Source organism: Spodoptera frugiperda, chromosome 25, assembly GCF_023101765.2.
Source record: "Spodoptera frugiperda isolate SF20-4 chromosome 25, AGI-APGP_CSIRO_Sfru_2.0, whole genome shotgun sequence".
Classification (NCBI taxonomy): Eukaryota; Metazoa; Arthropoda; class Insecta; order Lepidoptera; family Noctuidae; genus Spodoptera; species Spodoptera frugiperda.
This window is the reverse complement of record NC_064236.1, coordinates 13,292,493-13,311,590: the sequence shown is the minus strand read 5'-3', so window position 1 is coordinate 13,311,590 and position 19,098 is coordinate 13,292,493. Positions and strand designations below refer to the sequence as shown.

General features: G+C 34.1%; 2 protein-coding genes across 52 annotated transcripts in view; one reads left to right on the top strand and one right to left on the bottom strand.

Moving 5' to 3' along the window:
* The window catches only part of LOC118268179 (titin), a 98,068-nt gene extending 84,721 nt beyond the window's left edge, over window positions 1-13,347 (top strand). For all 50 annotated transcript variants that reach the window (XM_050704162.1, XM_050704163.1, XM_050704165.1 and 47 more), the window contains 15 exons: window positions 304-3,024; window positions 3,546-3,590; window positions 4,725-4,835; window positions 4,914-5,066; window positions 5,213-6,184; window positions 6,431-7,807; window positions 7,966-8,253; window positions 8,971-9,112; window positions 9,247-9,959; window positions 10,077-10,379; window positions 10,492-10,788; window positions 10,971-11,075; window positions 11,646-11,840; window positions 11,927-12,232; window positions 12,750-13,347. In XM_050704162.1, the coding sequence (XP_050560119.1) occupies window positions 304-3,024; window positions 3,546-3,590; window positions 4,725-4,835; window positions 4,914-5,066; window positions 5,213-6,184; window positions 6,431-7,807; window positions 7,966-8,253; window positions 8,971-9,112; window positions 9,247-9,959; window positions 10,077-10,379; window positions 10,492-10,788; window positions 10,971-11,075; window positions 11,646-11,840; window positions 11,927-12,232; window positions 12,750-12,946 (7,925 nt within the window). In that variant the 3' untranslated portion in view covers window positions 12,947-13,347. The remainder of the gene's footprint in view (window positions 1-303; window positions 3,025-3,545; window positions 3,591-4,724; window positions 4,836-4,913; window positions 5,067-5,212; window positions 6,185-6,430; window positions 7,808-7,965; window positions 8,254-8,970; window positions 9,113-9,246; window positions 9,960-10,076; window positions 10,380-10,491; window positions 10,789-10,970; window positions 11,076-11,645; window positions 11,841-11,926; window positions 12,233-12,749) is intronic.
* An 891-nt stretch (window positions 13,348-14,238) lies between these two features.
* On the bottom strand, window positions 14,239-18,681 carry LOC118282380 (uncharacterized). 2 transcript variants are annotated; one of them, XM_035603441.2, is made up of 5 exons: window positions 18,417-18,681; window positions 17,119-17,251; window positions 15,876-16,010; window positions 15,198-15,368; window positions 14,239-14,556 (listed from the first exon to the last, which is right to left on the bottom strand). In XM_035603441.2, exons 1-5 carry the CDS (start codon window positions 18,420-18,422, stop codon window positions 14,537-14,539), a joined length of 465 nt encoding a protein of 154 aa, XP_035459334.1. In that variant the 5' UTR covers window positions 18,423-18,681; the 3' UTR covers window positions 14,239-14,536. The 2 variants fall into 2 exon arrangements, with proteins under 2 accessions (XP_035459334.1, XP_035459343.1); XM_035603450.2 differs by having other exon boundaries at window positions 15,207-15,368; window positions 18,417-18,585.
* Between the last annotated feature and the right edge of the window lie 417 nt (window positions 18,682-19,098).

Below are 19,098 nucleotides of genomic sequence, written 5' to 3'. Positions count from 1 at the left end.
ATGGTAATTTTTAGTGCGTTAGAGCCTGTCTCTCCCGCCCTAAACGTCATTCGACGATTATATGTTTTTTTTTTGTCTTTCGTTGGTGCACTGTTATTATTTTATTTATAATCTTCAAGTATTTTTTGTTTACGGATCTTTTTTGAGTAATTAATTGGTTGTACATATATATGTATGTAAAATATTTATAAATATGGTAATTAAGTTAATGTAATCATATTTATAAATATTGGTATTGAATGTTCAAGTTGTTTGAAATTTTACCGTATATTTATTAATATCGAATAATATTTCTCCTTACAGAATTTACCGATGAACGGGATGGTGAACAGATAGAAAAACCACATCCTGCAGCTGTTGAACCTGTTAAACGTAAAAAAGTAAAACCAACACCTTTACAAATTGAAGAAATTATTATAGACGAAGCACAACATGCAACAGAATTAGACGGTCCTCAGTTTACTAAACTTAAACTGAAAAAACCTACACAAAAACCTAAACAGGAAGTAAAGACAACAACTTTACCGAAAATTCAACTTAAAAGTCGCATTAGGTATAATTCAGATTGGCCCCCTTCGGAATTAAAACCTGTTATAACATTTTTGGGAAGCGTAAGACAAAATGGCCAACTTTCGAGAAATATTAAGGAAGCGGCTAAATTGAAAAAGAAACCTCTTAAAGTGACAAATATACCTGACTTGGACAAAGTTGAATTGGAAAAACCAGATGAATTTGATTTCACTTCGGAAAAACCAATAGAGGTGAAAAAAGAGGAAACCAACGATTTGAAAGAAATAAATACTAGTGACACTGTACCAGATGTTGATGTTGATAAACCTGTTCAAACTGATAAAATTATTGAAAATGTTCAAAATAAAAAAGATAAGTCACCAAAACCTAAAGAAATTGTAATGCAGAACGATATTATCACAGAAGAAAAACCAGAGGAACCAGAAACTAGCCTACTAGAAAAAGTTGATAACCAAGAAATTGACGAAGATAAATCTGTTCCGATTGAAACACCTAAAGAAATAGATAATATACCTGACATTGAACAAGAATATACTGAACCACAAGAGTTAAAGCAAAGTAAAGAAAAACCAAAAAAGAAAAAATTAAAATCAAGAGATTTAGATGAGCCAATATCAAAACAAATAGATGAAAAACCAGTCTTAAAACAATCAGATGAAATACCACCCTTAAAACCACCAGTTGAAACAGCATCCACAGAACAACCAGATGAAAAACCACTCACTAAACAACCAGATGATGAGCCACTCACTAAACAACCAGATGATGAGCCACTCACTAAACAACCAGATGAAATATCAGTTGCACATGTGCCTGAAAAACAGACACAAAAGAAAACTAAAACTAAACCCAAGGAGAAAACTAGAAAACCTTCGTTACCAGATAAGGATTCGGAAGTTAAACCTGTTGAACCAGAAGAAATACCAGAAGTTTACGAGCAACAAGAAAACGAGAAAGAACCTGAACCCGTTATTACACCTGAGGATGACACTACAGCTTCATTAACTAAAAATAAAATTAAACCAAAGAAAATAAAACAGAAAGATAGTATACCCAAGCCTACAGAATCAGAAAATATTCCAGAAAATGAAGAAAAGCAAGAGAAAAAACCGACTAAAGTCAAACTTACTCCCATTAAAATAGAAAGGAAAGAAGTAGAGATTAGTAAACCACAACATGCAGAAAATGTAGAAGGTCCCCAATTTACTAAGTTGAAATTAAAGAAACCAACAGCAAAACCAAAACAGGAAGCGCCTTTGGTGACCTTACCAAAATTCCAGTTAAAAAGCAGAATAAAATATGTTAAAGATTGGCCACCAAGTTTAATAATGCCCACTGTTACGTTTTTAGGCAGCATTCGTCAAAATGGAATACTATCCAGAAATGTTAAAGAAGCAGAAAAAATAAAGAAGAAAGTATATAAACAGCCAAAATTACCTGAAATTGAAAAAACGGAGCTGGAAAAGCCAATGTTTGGTTATGAAGATATAGTAGAAGCCAAAAACCAAGGAGTAGAAAAAGATGAACCATTACAACTTGAAGAACCAGAGGAAGATGAACCTCAACAATTTACGATTAAACCAAAACGTCCAAGTATTAAAAAAACTGAAGAAATCGAAGATGAAGTAACAATCAAAAAGAAACTGAAATCGATAAGAAAACCTTCAGTTACATTACCTGAAGTCACGGAACCCGAAACAGTTACTTTCAGGCCTAAAACCACGAAGACCAAAGAAGACGTTGAACAAGAATTTAACATACAATTAGATTCCTATGCCGAAGAAGAAATATCTATGTCAAGTAAAGTAAAACTTAAACCACAGAGACGACCTACTTTCAATGAAGAAGCCAATGAAACTTCTATCAAATTTTACGAAGAAAATGACGAACCAGCCGATGTTATAGAAATAATAGAGAGCGACGAGGAAAAATATGAAGAAACATCTAATGTCGTTATGCCTTTCAAAAAGATTAAAGAAGCGGAAGATACGTCATTGGAAGAAATATCTTCTTCTGTCACGATACCAAAGCCGAAGAAAGAAGATAAAGAATCCGATGTTTCCCAGGATGTGAACATTAAATTGGATAGAAAGCCAAAATACGTAGTAGATGAACAAGAAGAGGTAACCTTTGATGTAAAACCACAATCGGAACAATATACTCAAGAAGAATTGTCACTTTCAAGTAAAATCAAACTGAAACCTAAGAAGAAAATAACTATATCAGAAGCTGCCGACGAAACTCTAATTCAACTTAAACAAGAAATTGAGGATGACAGTCAAGCAGAAGAAGTAATACTAAGCGATACTGAAGCCGATGAAAATGTACAAATGATTATTAAACGAAAACCTAAAAAACCGGCATACGAAGTTAGCGAAGTCGAAGAATTAAGCGTTGAGTTAAAACCTAAAAGAATCAATGAGGATGCTTATGAAGAAGAACAAATTACGATTTCAGCTAAAAGAAAGCCCAGAAAGCCCTCAAAATTAGAAGGTATTGCATTTATTTAGACAACAGTGTTAAAGATGCTTAATAATATTAAAATATTATTTTAGTTGTATAATAATATAAGCTTTAAATATAAAATGCAATACATATAATTTATAATATATTTAACTTGTGTTTAAATTAACGGCTTGTAGTTGCGTTATTTTAGCTATCACCTTTATAACCTAAATAATTCAATAAAAGCACAAAACGAGACCTGTATCATAAATACTGGATAAAATATACTCACTCAATTTAAACAATAATAATATTATATTTACGTGTACTATGCATTATGATATATATACTAAACCAATTATTATGATATTAAATTTCGATAATGTACGTAAGGCACATTAAATTTTTTTTATTAAAATTTATGAAAAACAAAAAGTTAAAAGCAATACCGCTAGCATGTTTTAAAATACGCAAAATAATTAGCTTTAAGTATGTCGCTTTAAACAATCTAATATTTACAATTTACAAGAAACCAATTATAAATCACACCTTGACATCTTTGTTTCCAGAAGCCGAAGTATCGATGAGCATTTCTAGAGAACAAGAATTTCCTGGTAAGTAATAAGGATACATAAACAAATAATCATAAAATTTATTTATTTAGACAACAGCTGAGGTCCACAAATGACAATAAGCTGGAGTTACTTAACTAGTACGTAATAGTGAGCAGGGACTTAGTCTGCTGCACTAATTTCCACATTAGTGCACAGTTATGCCTGTCAGCTATAACATATAAGTACATGTTTATGCATTTAAATTATGTAAAAATATCCTATACAGACCCGTGCAGATAATATTTGAAAACGAAAACAGAATAGTATAGGTATAAAATAATGAAACCAATTCAAAGGAAAGACAACACACCAAAAAAAATTAGCAAAATAATTTACCGATTCTTATCAATATTTTTACCCGACTGCGCCAGAAGGAGGGTTATGGTTTTTCGAGAGTATGTATGTATGTATAATTGTTTGGCACGCTCTGCAGCCTAAACAGCTTGATCGATTTTGGCTTGAGAGGTGTCGTTAGATTCGTATTTACTGTGAGAGTGACACTGGATATATCAAAATAATAAAAAAACAAAATGCCGGATTTTTGGCGCCAAATTCGAATATTGCTCACTCTCTAGCCTGTACGACTCGATGGATTTGAGCTTGAAAAAAAAAACCTTAAAACAAGGCGTTTAGGCTATAGACCGTGCCAAACAATTGTACATACATACATACATACTCTCGAAAAACATAACCCTCCTTCTGGCGCAGTCGGGTAACAAGAAAGTCATCGTAAAATTGAAGCAGTCGGGACCCATTCTAGAATGCCAGTATGTCACTAAGTCTTCATATAGAATGGGTCCCGACTGCTTCAATTTTACGATGACTTTTTTTGTTTTAAGGTTTTTTTTTCATTTTCATATTACATATAAAGAAACGCAGTCGGGTTTTTTAGTTTTTTAAATTATCTTTTTTACATTAAAACTTTTTTAACAAAATATTATATTTTCTGTACTCCTTCTCCGCATTCACTTTAACTGCGCCACATTAATTCTTAAGTACATGTGCGTAATTTTCGGTAATAAATAATATCTTCTATTATAATCATCAGGTTTGTGTGACTACTTTTTCAGGACTATTGTTTAGAAAAGTTTAGAGCGTAGGAACGAAGGTTATACTAAACTCTTTCTTTTCCAGAAACTCCTGTTGACGTTCGTAGTGGTGATACCGTTTTTGCTGTCTATTCATATGTTGCGGAAACAGACGAAGCCATTAATTTGGTTGAAGGCGAACGATTGTATATATTAGGTAAAAATAATAGCATTTTTTATAAAGCTAAAATAATTCAACAGAGAAGTAAAGGTTTAAATAACATTTTATTTTCAGAAACTACCAACCAGGATTGGTGGTTTGTACGCAAACATCTGACGGAAGAAAAGGGTTGGGTGCCCGCACAGTATTTAATGGATGAGGCCAATTATACTCTTTATCTACAAAAGAAATTAAATGAAAAAATAGATAAACTTCCAGTATTTGAAAGTAAGTATGAAGCCCAAAAACGTATTCGTACATCGTAGATCGATCAGTTGTCTATGCCAGAAACACTATTCAAATCCATTTTATGTCATTTGATATTTATATTATTTTTTATTATTAATATTTACATTTCAATAACAATGTTACAGAACCAACACCAGAAGAGCAAGCAATTGCACCAATATTCATTGAAAAATTACGTCCTAAGCATACGCCTGATGGATCAACAGTACAGTTTGAATGTCAAGTTGAAGGCTATCCTAGGCCACAAATAACATGGTTCAGACAAACGGCTATTATTAAACCATCACAAGATTTCCAAATGTATTATGATGATGACAACGTAGCTACTTTAGTCATCAGAGAGGTATTCCCTGAAGATGCTGGCACATTTACTTGTGTAGCTAAGAACGCTGCAGGTTTTGCATCAAGCACCACAGAATTGATAGTTGAAGCTCCACTGTCCGATCACGGTTCTGAAATGACCGTTTTATCCAGAAAGAGCCTTTCTAGGGAGTCTTCTTTGGCAGATATTCTTGAGGGTATTCCACCAACATTTTCAAAGAGACCAAAAGCTCAGTATGTTGATGAAGGATCTCAAATATTTTTGGAATGTAGATTGGTAGCAATTCCAGAACCAGATATTGCTTGGTTATTCAAAGGTGAAGAGATAATTCCTAATGAAAATATCTCTATAGCTACCGAATCCGATATGCATATGTACTGCAGTGTTTTGAAAATTTCTGATGTTAAGAAATTCCAAGAGGGTACATACACAGTAGTAGCAGTAAATCGAGAAGGTGAAGCTAGTTTACCTATTGTATTAAAAATTAAAACTGGAGAAAAGGAAAAACCACAAGTCATCGAACCACTAAAAAATATGACAATACGAGAAGGAGAAAGCGTAGTTCTATCAACACAAGTTGTCGGAAATCCTCAGCCATCAGTAACCTGGTACAAAAATAATAAGCCTGTGAAATCACTTACGACAAAGTCTGATGGAGATACTCATACTATTACTATAATCAAACCCAAAAAAGGAAAAGACGACGGAGTTTACACATTGAAAGCAGCGAATTCGGAAGGGTCTACAGAAACAAGTGCAGTAATAACAATAGAAGGTAAGCATATTCCAAATACTTTCTTATATTTTTACTTTCTTATTAGTCCATTGAAATGTTACAATTTGAGGGCCGAATTATTTTTCATTTATTTATTTATTACACTTGTTTATTACATTTAACAAAAAAACATTTCAGTCCTAGTCAAATTTCAAGCTTATTTGACTGGACTAATTTTTGTACTTTTTTAATTATTTATGATATTTTTTTATTTTTTTTAAATGTTTTACTTCCATTTTTTTGCAGAACCTACCGAAGAAAATGCTGAACCACCTCTATTTATAAATAGATTCCAAGAAATTACGGTAAAAGAAAATGGAATCATAAAATTGGTTGCAAAAGTCACAGGAAATCCTGTACCGTCTATTACTTGGTATAGAAACAACCATATAATCACACCATCTGAAACAGTCACACAGAACTTCGATGGTGAAAATATTGAATTAATAATAACAAATGTAGATTCTGAGGTTGACTCTGGTGATTACAAATGTGTTGCATCAAACAGCGCAGGCAAAGCTTCTCATGGAGCACGAGTTACAATAGACGTTGAAAAAGTAAGGTTCGTTAAGAATCTGAAAAAGACTTATGAAACAGAAGAAGGAAAGACTGTGATCCTTGAATGTCATACATCTCATACAGTTTCAACAAAATGGTATCACAACGATAAAGAAGTGAGTGGAATGGACCATAGAGAGATAATTCAGGAGGGCAGAGTTCATAAACTTAGAATTAAAAAGACTAAACTAACAGACATTGGTATAATTAAATGTGTCGTGAAAGATCAAGAGACTAAAACACAGTTAACTGTCCATGAAACGATCCCTGAATTTATTAGACGCTTGCAAGATTTCGAAGTTAAAGAAAGAGACATTGCAATTTTGGAAGTTGAAATTAATTCAGAAACAGCTGATGTAGTCTGGGAAAAGGATGGTGAAAAAATTAAGGCTAAGAAAAATAAATATGAACTTGAAAAACGAGGAAACGTTCGCAAGTTATTTATAAGAAATACTTCAGTTCATGATGAAGGTGAATATACATGTAAACTACGAGACGATTCCTGTACAGCAGAAGTAACTGTTGTAGAATTGCCTCCTGAAATTATATCTCGCTTACAAGATCAGAAAGTAAATAAAGGAAATAAAGCAACATTTGACATTGAACTCACAAAAGGAGATGCTTTAGTACAATGGTTCAAAGATGGCTCAGAAATTCAATTTTCAAATCATATTCAACTGACAATCGATGGGAAAAAACAGAAACTTAAAATCTATGACTGTGAAATGTCAGATGCTGGAGTTTACACTTGTGAAGTTGGAAATGATAAATGTGCAGCTAGGCTGACAGTGGAACAACCTTCCATTGATTTTGTTCTGAGATTACCAGAAGTAACTGTGGTTCCTGCTAACACAGATGCGTATTTGACAGTTGAAATACCAGATGAAACTATGGATGTCACATGGTACAAGAAGAAGGAGATAATTGAAGATACCGAAAAATTCACATTGATATCTGACGTTACCAAACGTACTTTGATCATCAGAAAATGTACAGAAGAAGACCAGTGTGACTATTCCTGTGTTTTGTTTGATGCGAAATGCTCGACAAAATTAAAAGTAGAAGGTAAAATTTCAAGTTTTATGCTAAGATTAGATCAGTAATTTCCAAGATTTTTTACTTGAAATTTGAAATCCGTTTTCACGTAAACACTCTTAATACTAATACTGCATACACGCTCAAAATGTTTTAATATTGTGTATTCATATTTTAAAATTTTTCAGTTGTAGAATTTCCACCAAAGGTACTTGGATACGAGAGAGAATACAGGATAAAACGAGGTGGAGATGTTACTATCCACGTCGAGTATGAAGGTGTTCCTCAACCTAACGATGAGTGGGTGGTGAATTCCAAAATAATTAAGAAAACTAAGCATACCAAACCCTCAATCGACGCAAAGGCAGCAAGTCTCACAATTAAAAAGGTTGAAAACACTGATGCTGGAATTTACAGACTGCGTCTTGAAAACAATTGCGGAGAAACAAATGTAGAAATCAACGTAGTCGTCATAGGTAAGTAAAAAAAAAACCTACATAATACTAATTTCAGAAACATACATATCCATCAAGGGATTTTAGTAGTTACTCGATCGCGTCAGATTAACATACGGGAAATAATATAGGTATTCACTATAATACCCGAACATAGGTGGAGCAAAAAAAAATATTTACAAAAACTTACCTAATACGGTCAGTTTAGTTAGATTAAGAAAAGACAGGATGGTATCATGATAAAGGAATGCAACTGTTCAAGAAATTTTGAATATTTTAACGTAATTTGTAAGAGGGTTTTAAAAGTGGCTCGTTTGTCTTACACGATCAACCCCACTGCGTAAAGCCGCAGATTAATTTTGTTTCATTATGAGATACACCAGGAACACGTACTTATAAATATCTGAAACGCGCGATCACTTAAAAGTTATGTACCCAAATGTACCAATTTTTAAAAACCATTGATTCCCCATTCCTCCACCCAAAGAAGAAAATGTCATAAAACATTTTTTTCTTTCTATCATCCTATCTTGAAATCCAGTAAGTCCCTAAGACACTCGAGTAAATCCAGTTTTAGCAACGTGGGCTCCCCTATTTACAAATGCTAACATTGCAAGAATAAAAAGCTATCTATTCTATTTAATACCGATAATTAACACAAAATTAAAAAAAAAAACATTCATTTATAATTATTTTTTCGTTATGAGCACATAATATACATTGGAATATTCATTGCAGACACAACTGCGCCACCTGGAAAACCTACGGTTCTAGAAACAACAAATAATTCAATTAATTTGTGCTGGGATGAACCAGAAGACAAAGGAAATTCAGAAATTGATTATTATATACTTCAATATCAAGAAATTAATACAACAGAGTAAGTACTCATGAATAATACAATTTTATAAATAACGTTTACAAAGTGAACCATCGTAGGTTTAGAATAGTGGGTAAATGCCATCGATTTTTAAAATAGAGTAATAAATTAATGTACGTAATCAATATTTTCAGATGGGTGTCCATTGAGAATATCAAAAAGACCCAGACCACCGTTAGTGAACTGAAGACCAAGTCCTCATACAGATTCAGAGTGTACGCAGTTAATGAAGTAGGAATAAGTGAAGCTTCTGAAACAACAGAATATATTCTTGTCCAAGAAATACTGAAGGGTCAAGCACCAACTGTTGAAAAACCGCTTAAAGATATCATTAGCGAACCAAATGAAGATATAGAACTCACGTGTATATTCGGAGGTGTGCCAGAACCAAAAGTAACATGGCTTAAAGGGAACAAGAAATTAAAAACCGCTAAAGCAACTTACGTTAATAGAGTGGCTACCTTGGTAATTACGGCAACGGAGACTACTGAAGGAACATATAGTTGCATTGCCAATAATGAGCACGGTGAAACAGAAACATCGTGCAACGTTGAAGTACAACAGAAGCCTACAATCACAGTATCAGACGAAAATATTGAACAAAAATATAGAGTTGGAGAAACCTGGTCTGTGGAAGCCTTTATCAAGGGTATACCCAAACCTACAATTAATTGGTACTGCAACGGCTCCAAGGTAGTAGAATCAGAAGACATTGAAATAACAACTGAAGATAATGTTAGCATCATCAAAATATCTTCCCTGGTTCGTTCCCACTCAGGAAAATACACAATTGAAGCTTCAAATAAAGCTGGCACTACTTCCTTGGATGTCACGCTCAAAGTGTATGGTAAGTCACATAGTTAATTAGAAAATTAGAATGAACATACCTTACTACTAAATTAATTACTTACTAAAATTTATTTTATGTACTGAATCTTATAGTAAAAGTAACTTGATGTTTCAGATAAACCTAGCAAACCTGAAGGTCCGGTTGTAATGCGAGAAATTAGTAGAGAATCGGTAACAATTGAATGGAAACCACCTCGTGATGATGGTGGTTTAGAATTGACAAAATATGCAATTGAAAAACACGAGCCTGACACTAACAAGTGGGTCAAAGTAGCAGATGTAGACAAAGATGTAGAGACCTACTGTATACAAAGACTCAATGAAAATTGTGAATATATGTTCCGCGTCATGGCTCAAAATCCCATTGGGTTCTCGGAAGCTTTAGAAAGTGAACCCATTGTCATTAAGACAGCTCTCGGTACAGTATATTTTTTATACATAAATTATAAGTCGCCAATACCAGTTTCTCTTATAAATGATATAAACATTGATTTCATCAGCCTTATTCTAATCCTTTATATAATTCACAGATGTTCCCTCTCCACCACTGGGGCCGCTGGGCTTGTACGGTATAAACAACGACTCTCTAACTATAACATGGTATCCATCCGAGAAGAATGGAGGATCGCCAATCATCGATTATAGTGTTGAAATTAAACAAGAAGGAAAGAAATGGAAACATGTGGCTACAGTCACCAAGACTACCGCTAAAATAGAGAAATTAACAATAAACACTACCTACCAATTTAGGATAACCGCAAGAAATGAAATCGGAATAAGTCTGCCTTACATATCAGACGAGAAAATTACGATCGGAAAGAGTTTGTGTAAGTTTTTAAATTAACATTATTATATTATATGGCATTATAATATATTTCCTCTAAATCCCTTTCTATTTCCTCAAAATAAAATCTCTTAACCATCTTCTTGTCCTAATCACGGCACATTACCAATATAAAATATAATGTATTTGTATAAACAGAATATAATAAACAATAATTCATTTCAGCACCCCCATCGCAGCCATTAAACTTTGCTGTAAAGGAAACAACGTCAAGATCAGTGACTTTGCAGTGGGCCGCACCTGAGAGCGACGGAGGAAGTGTTGTGACAAGTAAGTGTGGTTTTTATTAATATTTTAATAGCAATCACGTAATTATATTTATTAAGTATATTCGTATAAGTCGAATTATTCTGAGGCTCTACGAGGACCAATAATCAGATAAATTGCAACGCCCTAACAGGGTCATGTACTGTACCAGTAGTGTACTGTATCTGTGTACATTGTCCAATAAATGAATAAATAAATAAATAATAACTTATACGTGTGGTATAGTTTTTTTAATGCTACAGACTTTATATTAATATATTATTATAATATAAAGTATACGTATATAGTATACGAATATATTATTTTTAATACAAACAGAATGTTATACACTATCATTTGGGGACTCTGCTCTATACAGATACAATTTTCTAGTTTCGTCATAAATAGGAAGATGTTGTCCTGAAATAAATTAACGAACTCACGAGTACTCAATAAAAATAGGGTAGGAAGCTCAATATAGGTTTCAATAAAAATTACTTAGGATCTATGTACTATTATAGGTACCGGTGTTAAGTATTCGATATTTTCATGTGTTTATATGTCATTAAAGACTATTCATCAATTGCATTTCAGATTACATCATCGAATACAAGACTACTAAAGCCAAATCTTGGACCAAAGTTATAACGGTCGGTGGAACAGTTTACGAACACTGCATAGAAAATATTAAAGAAAAGGAGGAACTCGTCTTCAGAATATCCGCTGAGAATGCCATAGGAGTCAGTTTACCAGCGGAGTCTCAAGGAGTGAGACTAGAAAAGCATGCAAGTAAGTATTATTTCAACAACTTTAAAATTAGGTTTCTGTATTTTTACACATAAAAATATTAATCTGACACTATTTTCTACTTGTAGCTGTACCATCACCACCAACTGCACCACTTGAGATACGAACAGTTGGTAGCAACATCGTCATGACATCGTGGGGTACACCCGAATGGGATGGTGGGGCACCACTGCTGGGCTATAATATTGCTATCCGTGACGTCACTAAAACAATGTGGATGGAAGTAGGAAAAGTTGACGCACAAACACTTAAATTCAATATCAAAGATTTAAGTGACAATCACACTTACATGATAAGAATTTATGCTCGCAACGAAATCGGAATGAGTGAGCCGTTAGAGTCAGAAGAACCTTACAAGGTTATTCCTGGAGAAGGTAAGCAGGCTTTATTCACTAATTGGATAATTTTCTGTATTAAAATAATTAATCCACTTCTCAATATAATAATATACGAATGGAAAAACTTATTATGTACAAAATTCATAGAAAAGTTAATAATAAATCCTTTATGATATTTCGATATAATATTGGAAGTTGCAAACTGCGTACAATAGCTAGGAATCGTAGTTACGTACGTATACTGATAAAATATTTCAGTAAATATTTGTCTTAGACTAGTACGACTGACGAGATTTACTGCAAAGTGGTCTCAAATTCGATTCTCGGATCAAGCAACATGCCTACCCATTAGTAAGTCTTTGACTGCCAATAGAAAACTGTTGAAGTCAAATCCTACGCTAACGTTGGTCACCGGTGACCACCACGGCGTTCAATGTGTTAAGGTTCAAGGTGTAAGCAAAACAATAAATATATAATGACTAAAATAAATAAAAAATGTAAACAAACTGTACAGAAATGTTTGTTAATGAGTTGCAAATGACAATATTTCCAGACTCCCATGCTGACGAGGAAATTGGCGAGCAGACCGAAATGACGGAACCAACATCGTTCAGCACGCAGACCACTACTTCCTGGATGCGCGAACACAATATGGACGCGGACATCCGATCTTACGCGCGAGGCTCACTACTGAGGCGCGATGAGTACTTCTTCAGGATATGGCACTACGCTAAACAACTATTCAAGTGATGCGACAACACGTCCGCGCATTCATTTACCTGTGATATTTAACGACAAACATTTAAAGTTCATAGTTGGCGGATAGTAATGTATGTTTAGATACAATTACTTCCACTAGACAGTAATCCACACGCGAACTCTGTCATTTTTTTAATTTTATACTATTATGTTTTTTGTATCAGCATGTAATATTTTATTATTATTTATTTTAGATAAGGATGAACTATTTATTTATTTAAATTATTATTATTATAAAACATGTCTGTTGACAACATTTAAGTCTCATTCAATAGTTTTTATGGGAGACGTTTTAAATATAGGTGCAAAATATTTATTCGATAAATTGAATGAGGCTTAAATTCATCACCAGACATTTTAAAAGATTTAATAAATCAAAATTATAAAAATAATACTGTATTTTATTTTAATGGGTTTTTACTTCTAGGCGCCTTAATATGAACTTGCCGTGTTACGGATGTTTGGTGCAATTTGCTCAAATATTAGATAGTACTAAACTTTATATTAGTTAAGAATTATATTTCATTGAAGGATTGGAATAAGTCTCTTATACTGTTTAGCTTTGTTTTTGAGATTAAACCCATCGAAATATAAATATAATAGTGATTGGGTTGTGGGTCTAGTGACCGTAAGAGGGTCAAATTTGGTTTCCTTTTTCCTTCATCCCAATCATACATCTGTACCCTCAGTACGAGTTGGCTTTACGTTGAACGAAAACAAAACGAGAGCATTTTCGGCGCTCTGATTGGTTGGTTCATTCGCACCGGCCAATCAGGATATACAAACGATCTATTTTGAATGAATTTAATTTCATTGCATTGCATTGCAGGTAATTTGGAAATAGATAAATGTTTTTTCAATGATCTAGTACATATTCTGACTTCTATGTATCGAGTGTATACTATGCATTAGAATGTTATCATTATACTTACATAACCTCACGCCTGTCTCCCAAGGGGGTAGACAGAGACAATGAAACGCACAATAGAATATTATCAACAGTTTTTATTACTTTTTAAAGGTGATGTCAGATTCTTACTGACTAAAAACCACCCCATTCTTACTTCTGCTTTTCGAGCCGGAACGCCGATAAACCCGCTAGGTAGTCCGCAGCTCCGGATTAGCCTTGCTGGCCCTCAAACGCAGTAGTTGGAACGGTGGTTTTAAATCAGTAAAGAGTCTGACTGTCTCTCACGCCTCAGCTAGAGAGGGTGCATTTCATGAATTCCCGTTCAAAAAAAAACGTTACAAAACATAATAGGGGTATAAAATAAAACAGCAAATTTATTTAAGTACTTATTTATTTAATTAATTAATTAACTTAATATTAAAGAATTATTATGATTTACCAGCATTAATAAAAGGAATAAGTAAAGATCTACTTAACATTATCTAGTGTTCATACAATTCAATAGTAAGAGATAAATTGTACCGTGAAGTATATTGTAGCTAGTTATAGTAATGATTTTTTGTAAGAAACGATTTAAGAATGTTTTCACTATTTTGGCACTATTACATAAACAGATGCACCAAGATCAATGCAATAAGAAAGTTCAATCATAATTCAAGGGACATCAAATCTTATTGACGATTTCGGCGACCTGAAAAAGAAAAATAATTAAAACCACTTTAGGGGTTTGTTGTATTGTTCCTAACTTGACAAGGTTGTATGTGATAGACCACTAATGTCTTCTAATTCAGAATTCTGGACTGTCGCGATATGCCTTGTTGCGCGCCAATTAACAAGCTACAATGCAAACGTCGCCCTTTGCAACGCGACGTTGCAACTTTACAACATTAGGAGGTTACAACTAATATTCATACAATGTTGTTGAAATTCCCGCAGCCCGCTAATGAAGCCCAAGCATAACTGGAATGTGCTTCGATGCATTTCAGCCATATTTACCACCTCTGTCTGAGCGAATATCACCCATTATTATGTACACAACTACACAACCGCTGTTTGCAAAGTTGTGGAGCGGTACGGTTGGAAGTTTGCCAAAATAACGACAATATGTAGCCTTAGCAGTAGCTACGATACTCTGATTATTTACACTGACTTACCTGAAATTTCGAACCTCTAGATAGACTATATCCATTTAAGTTTTAGTTTGGTAGAGCTAGCAGAAAATGTTTATGTACCTATATATTTATATTTAAAATACTCCACCAGATTAATAATGATGAGAACAAAAGTGTTAGTAAACAAATAGTTAAAATAGTAATGCAGGGGATAACAGACCTTTCTTACCCTTGTCTTTAGAGGTCTTGACCTGTTTGTTCTTGTTGCACTTCTTAGTAACGCGCTTACTTTGGTCGCAACTTGGGTCGCTATTAGCCTTCAACACATCTGTACGAGACATCTCGCCGTTGGGGCTGCACTCGCTCCATGAAGACTTCTCGTAGCGGCAAGCTAAGTACGTAAAATACAATGAAATACGTCAGATCAATTTCAAAAATCACTACCAGCCTACTAAAGGATGCCTGGATACTAGTCAGGGAAGATTTATTAAGTGAAAGTTTTTATAAATCTATCTAGTTGCAGAAATTAATGATATTAATCATCGCATTTACGTTACTCCGTAAGAGTTGTTAGTCGGCATATTAAATAAGGCATAATTGAATGACACATTAATCGTAGAATATATACGAAAAACTTTCATTTTTAAGGAGGCACGTAGTTTCTATAGAAGACTGGAAATGAGTAACAGATAAAGAACTGGGAAACAAAATTATAGAATTGTACACTCAAGGAAGATCATAATTATGCGACATAATATTACTTAAATGGTATATGACTGCTGCCTCGTCCTGAGTGCATAATAACATAAGATAAGAACGTTCTTCTATTTTCTGTCTCAACGAATAACTAAGATTTAATCCCTGTGGCATTCAGACTGTGACATACTGTTTAAGGTACCTTTGCATTTCTTCTGGATAGTTTTAACACTCTCACAGGTAGCCGGGTCTCCCTTCTTCAAAGTGAGTTTCCGAGAGCGAATGTTAGTCTTGGCGTCACACTCGCTCCAAGCTCCCCGAATGTAACGGCAAGTCTCTGTTATTGAAATTTATTGCTTCATTAATCACACAAGTCCAGTTTAAAACTAACTGTCAAAACAAATATCAGAGGTGCAGTATGCAATCTAAAATAAACTTTAGAATAATGAAAATAGAATAGAATATAGTATAATGAATTCATTTATTAAGCATTTCGTTATTGTAATTGTGATCACCTTACAATAACGAAATGCTTAATAAATAATTAGAATAATTCAAGTAATTACATATTTGCCGGTGATAATGACAAGAAAACAATAATTCCTATAGAAACTATAACAATAATGCACAATACATTCCTTTTTACTTTTATTCTTTGCGGATTACTATGCGAACGTAACGGATCCTTTTATCCTGATGTCATTTTTTTTATTGACAAAAACATCGAGTTTTGAAAGCATCCCAACATGTGCAGATGAGCTAGAGACAGCGACCCGAGGGATTTATTTTAAGCTGTCTGGAAGTAGGGTAGCAACATAAATAAGAAAACAAAACATCTTGGTAAATGTTTTGCCATCTTTGCGTCGGTAAATTGTGGTACCAATTTATAAGTTAGAACCTACAACTTCGTTAGTCACAAGGTTAAAGCACCTTAACTAATATCTGCTTTTTTGTAAGTATAGCAAAATAGTTTAAGTATGTACTTAAACTATCTAAAACATTAAAAACTAAAACTAGTCTCATATTTATATTCAATTGAAATAAGAAAGTAAGAGTCTCTATCGATATTCTTAAATTCACTAACTAAAGCTACTTGTCCAATACATGTAGTAACTCGGTCACAATAATACCGAATGTTCTATATTTTATAGACAAAAATCTGCCAAATAAATGTTTCGTTCCTAAACCACGCTTGCAGTTCTAAAAAATACCACGCGATAAACTTCAATAAAAGCAAAATTTGTTTTGGTAGACTGAATGAAAACTACTTGTTTTCACTTTCACATGCTGAAAATGATGCCTATTGAATTTACAGACAGGTAAATCATATATTCCAGAGGTTTATTTCCCTACTAGTTGGCTCTCACAATAGTTAAACACGAAATACTAAAATTAATTCATGTGCATCGGAAGCGTCGTTAGTTTCGAGCGTTCTAAATACTAACCTCTATTTTTAGCACCCCTCTCGCTACGGATGAGGACCTCGTGATCGCTTTCTTCCCATACTTCACCTTCTGCTGTGACCACTGCTGCAGTCAGCAGGATCAGGCCAGCCACCAAACGCCACACGTACTTAGCCTACAAACATTTTTGCATTAACCATTTGTTCAAACTTTATACATGTCACATTACATTACATTCTCCAATTTATTACGCAAAGCTGGTTTATCTAAAATATTAGACGGTCGCAAGCAGAGCATGGTGCAGACTTTTTAATAATTTAACAAATATATAAAACCAATGTTAACAGGAATCCTCGAGTTGACGAGTAAAGAATAATACACATATGAAGTTGTGAACAAAGACGTAGCAATAGTTAAGTAGTCGCGATAACTGGCGATGCTCAGTCAATGACTTTAATTGTTACTCAGTCATGGCGCCCGCTAAAATTAACTGGATGTCTCAGAGGTCACTACCCAGAGTAGTCAGTGCCATTGCGATAGACCAGTCGTTTATCGCAATTCATCGGTTTGAGTTATGTTATGTCTAGATACGCTTGACAGTGTTTCTCATGCCACCTCCGGCTACTAAAATCTATTTTAAACGCGTCAATTATTTAGTAGGTAAACAAAATGTCAGCTGTTAAACACACATTAACACAAACCATTATTAATTTGGTCAATTAAGTTAACATGGTACTCCGGTTCAATAATTTAGTTATTCGAAAAGCCGGTTTAAATATTATTTTAAATATTTTCTTAAACGACACAGTTGACACCAAGAAAATACGATATCACTCTCCACTTTTCTGAGTTAACGCACACAAACAAACAGTAGGCACCCACCCCCAACGTCCCTTTCTGATTGTAGCGGGCTGCTGCGCACTAATTTATATTATGTAACCAAAATATTTCTTCACATTTTCCTAGCACGATATTCCTTTACTCTCATCAAATTTTCAATTGAAATAAAATAATAACTCAATTGTCACTTAAAATAAAAATAAATAAAAAATAAATCCGATAACTGTATTTAAAAACAAAGTACGTAAGCAATAAAACACGCAAGGAACGTGTACAGTTAAAAAAATGCATTAGCTTTGCACTTTTGAATTATTTTTTAACTTGCACAAAGAAATATCTAATTATGGAAAACATTTTTCTACTTTCGCTAAATAACAATTGAAAGAAATGTTAATTTGAATTAAAAAATATGCGCGGTGAGGCACACAGCCAGATGAAATATATTAAATAAAAGTTTTCGTGATGTTAGTTGGTGGTGTAAAGTTAGAGTTCGAGCTTACCTCCATGACTTGGTTTCGCGAGTGTCGGAGCGCGGAGTTCGGATCGCGAGCGTGCTTCTGGAGCGACGAGCGGGCAGCGAGTGGCGCGGAGCGGCGCCGTGGCGCGGTTGGCGCGGCGATGCCGGGCGGGACCGGGGACACGCAGGACGCCTGCCTATTGATCTGCCTCTTGGGCTCTTGCACCCGGGAGCACCTATACACTCGGCACTCAGTCCTGTACGCATATTCACACCCCCACCCCTCAAGTCCGCCCGATCTCTCTATCTGCGGCTAGGCAAGATTTATTATTTTTCCGGGAATAGCCGGATTTCCTCAAGTATGATACGGCGTCAGAGTTTTTGCTTCGAGATGCAGATTACCTTTGAATAGAGACAGATCCGCTCCTAAGGTCCAATAGATACCTCAGTCGCTAAAAGAAAAAAATAACAAGTACAAAAAGTGACAAATTTTATTCAGTAATCATTTAAAAAAACGTCTAAGTACTTACTTCTTGTAGTGTTTTTTCCAGCTTATAAAACACATAATATACACATTTATTAAATAAGTAGCTTAATTGTATTTATTTATACCACTTAAGTACCTAGTGTATAAATAAATACAAAGAACTATCGCGATCGCTTAAAATTAAAAAGAAAATCAAACGATTACAGCTACAATATATGATGAGTCCAAACACGATTCC

Excerpts from the sequence above, each read along its gene's own strand:
- LOC118282380 (XM_035603441.2), bottom strand. Across the intron at positions 16,011-17,118 it reads GAGGGGTGCTAAAAATAGAG|AGACTTGCCGTTACATTCGG; the intron begins GTTAGTATTTAG and ends TTTCAATAACAG. Across the intron at positions 14,557-15,197 it reads TAAAGACAAGGGTAAGAAAG|GTCGCCGAAATCGTCAATAA; the intron begins GTCTGTTATCCC and ends TTTCTTTTTCAG.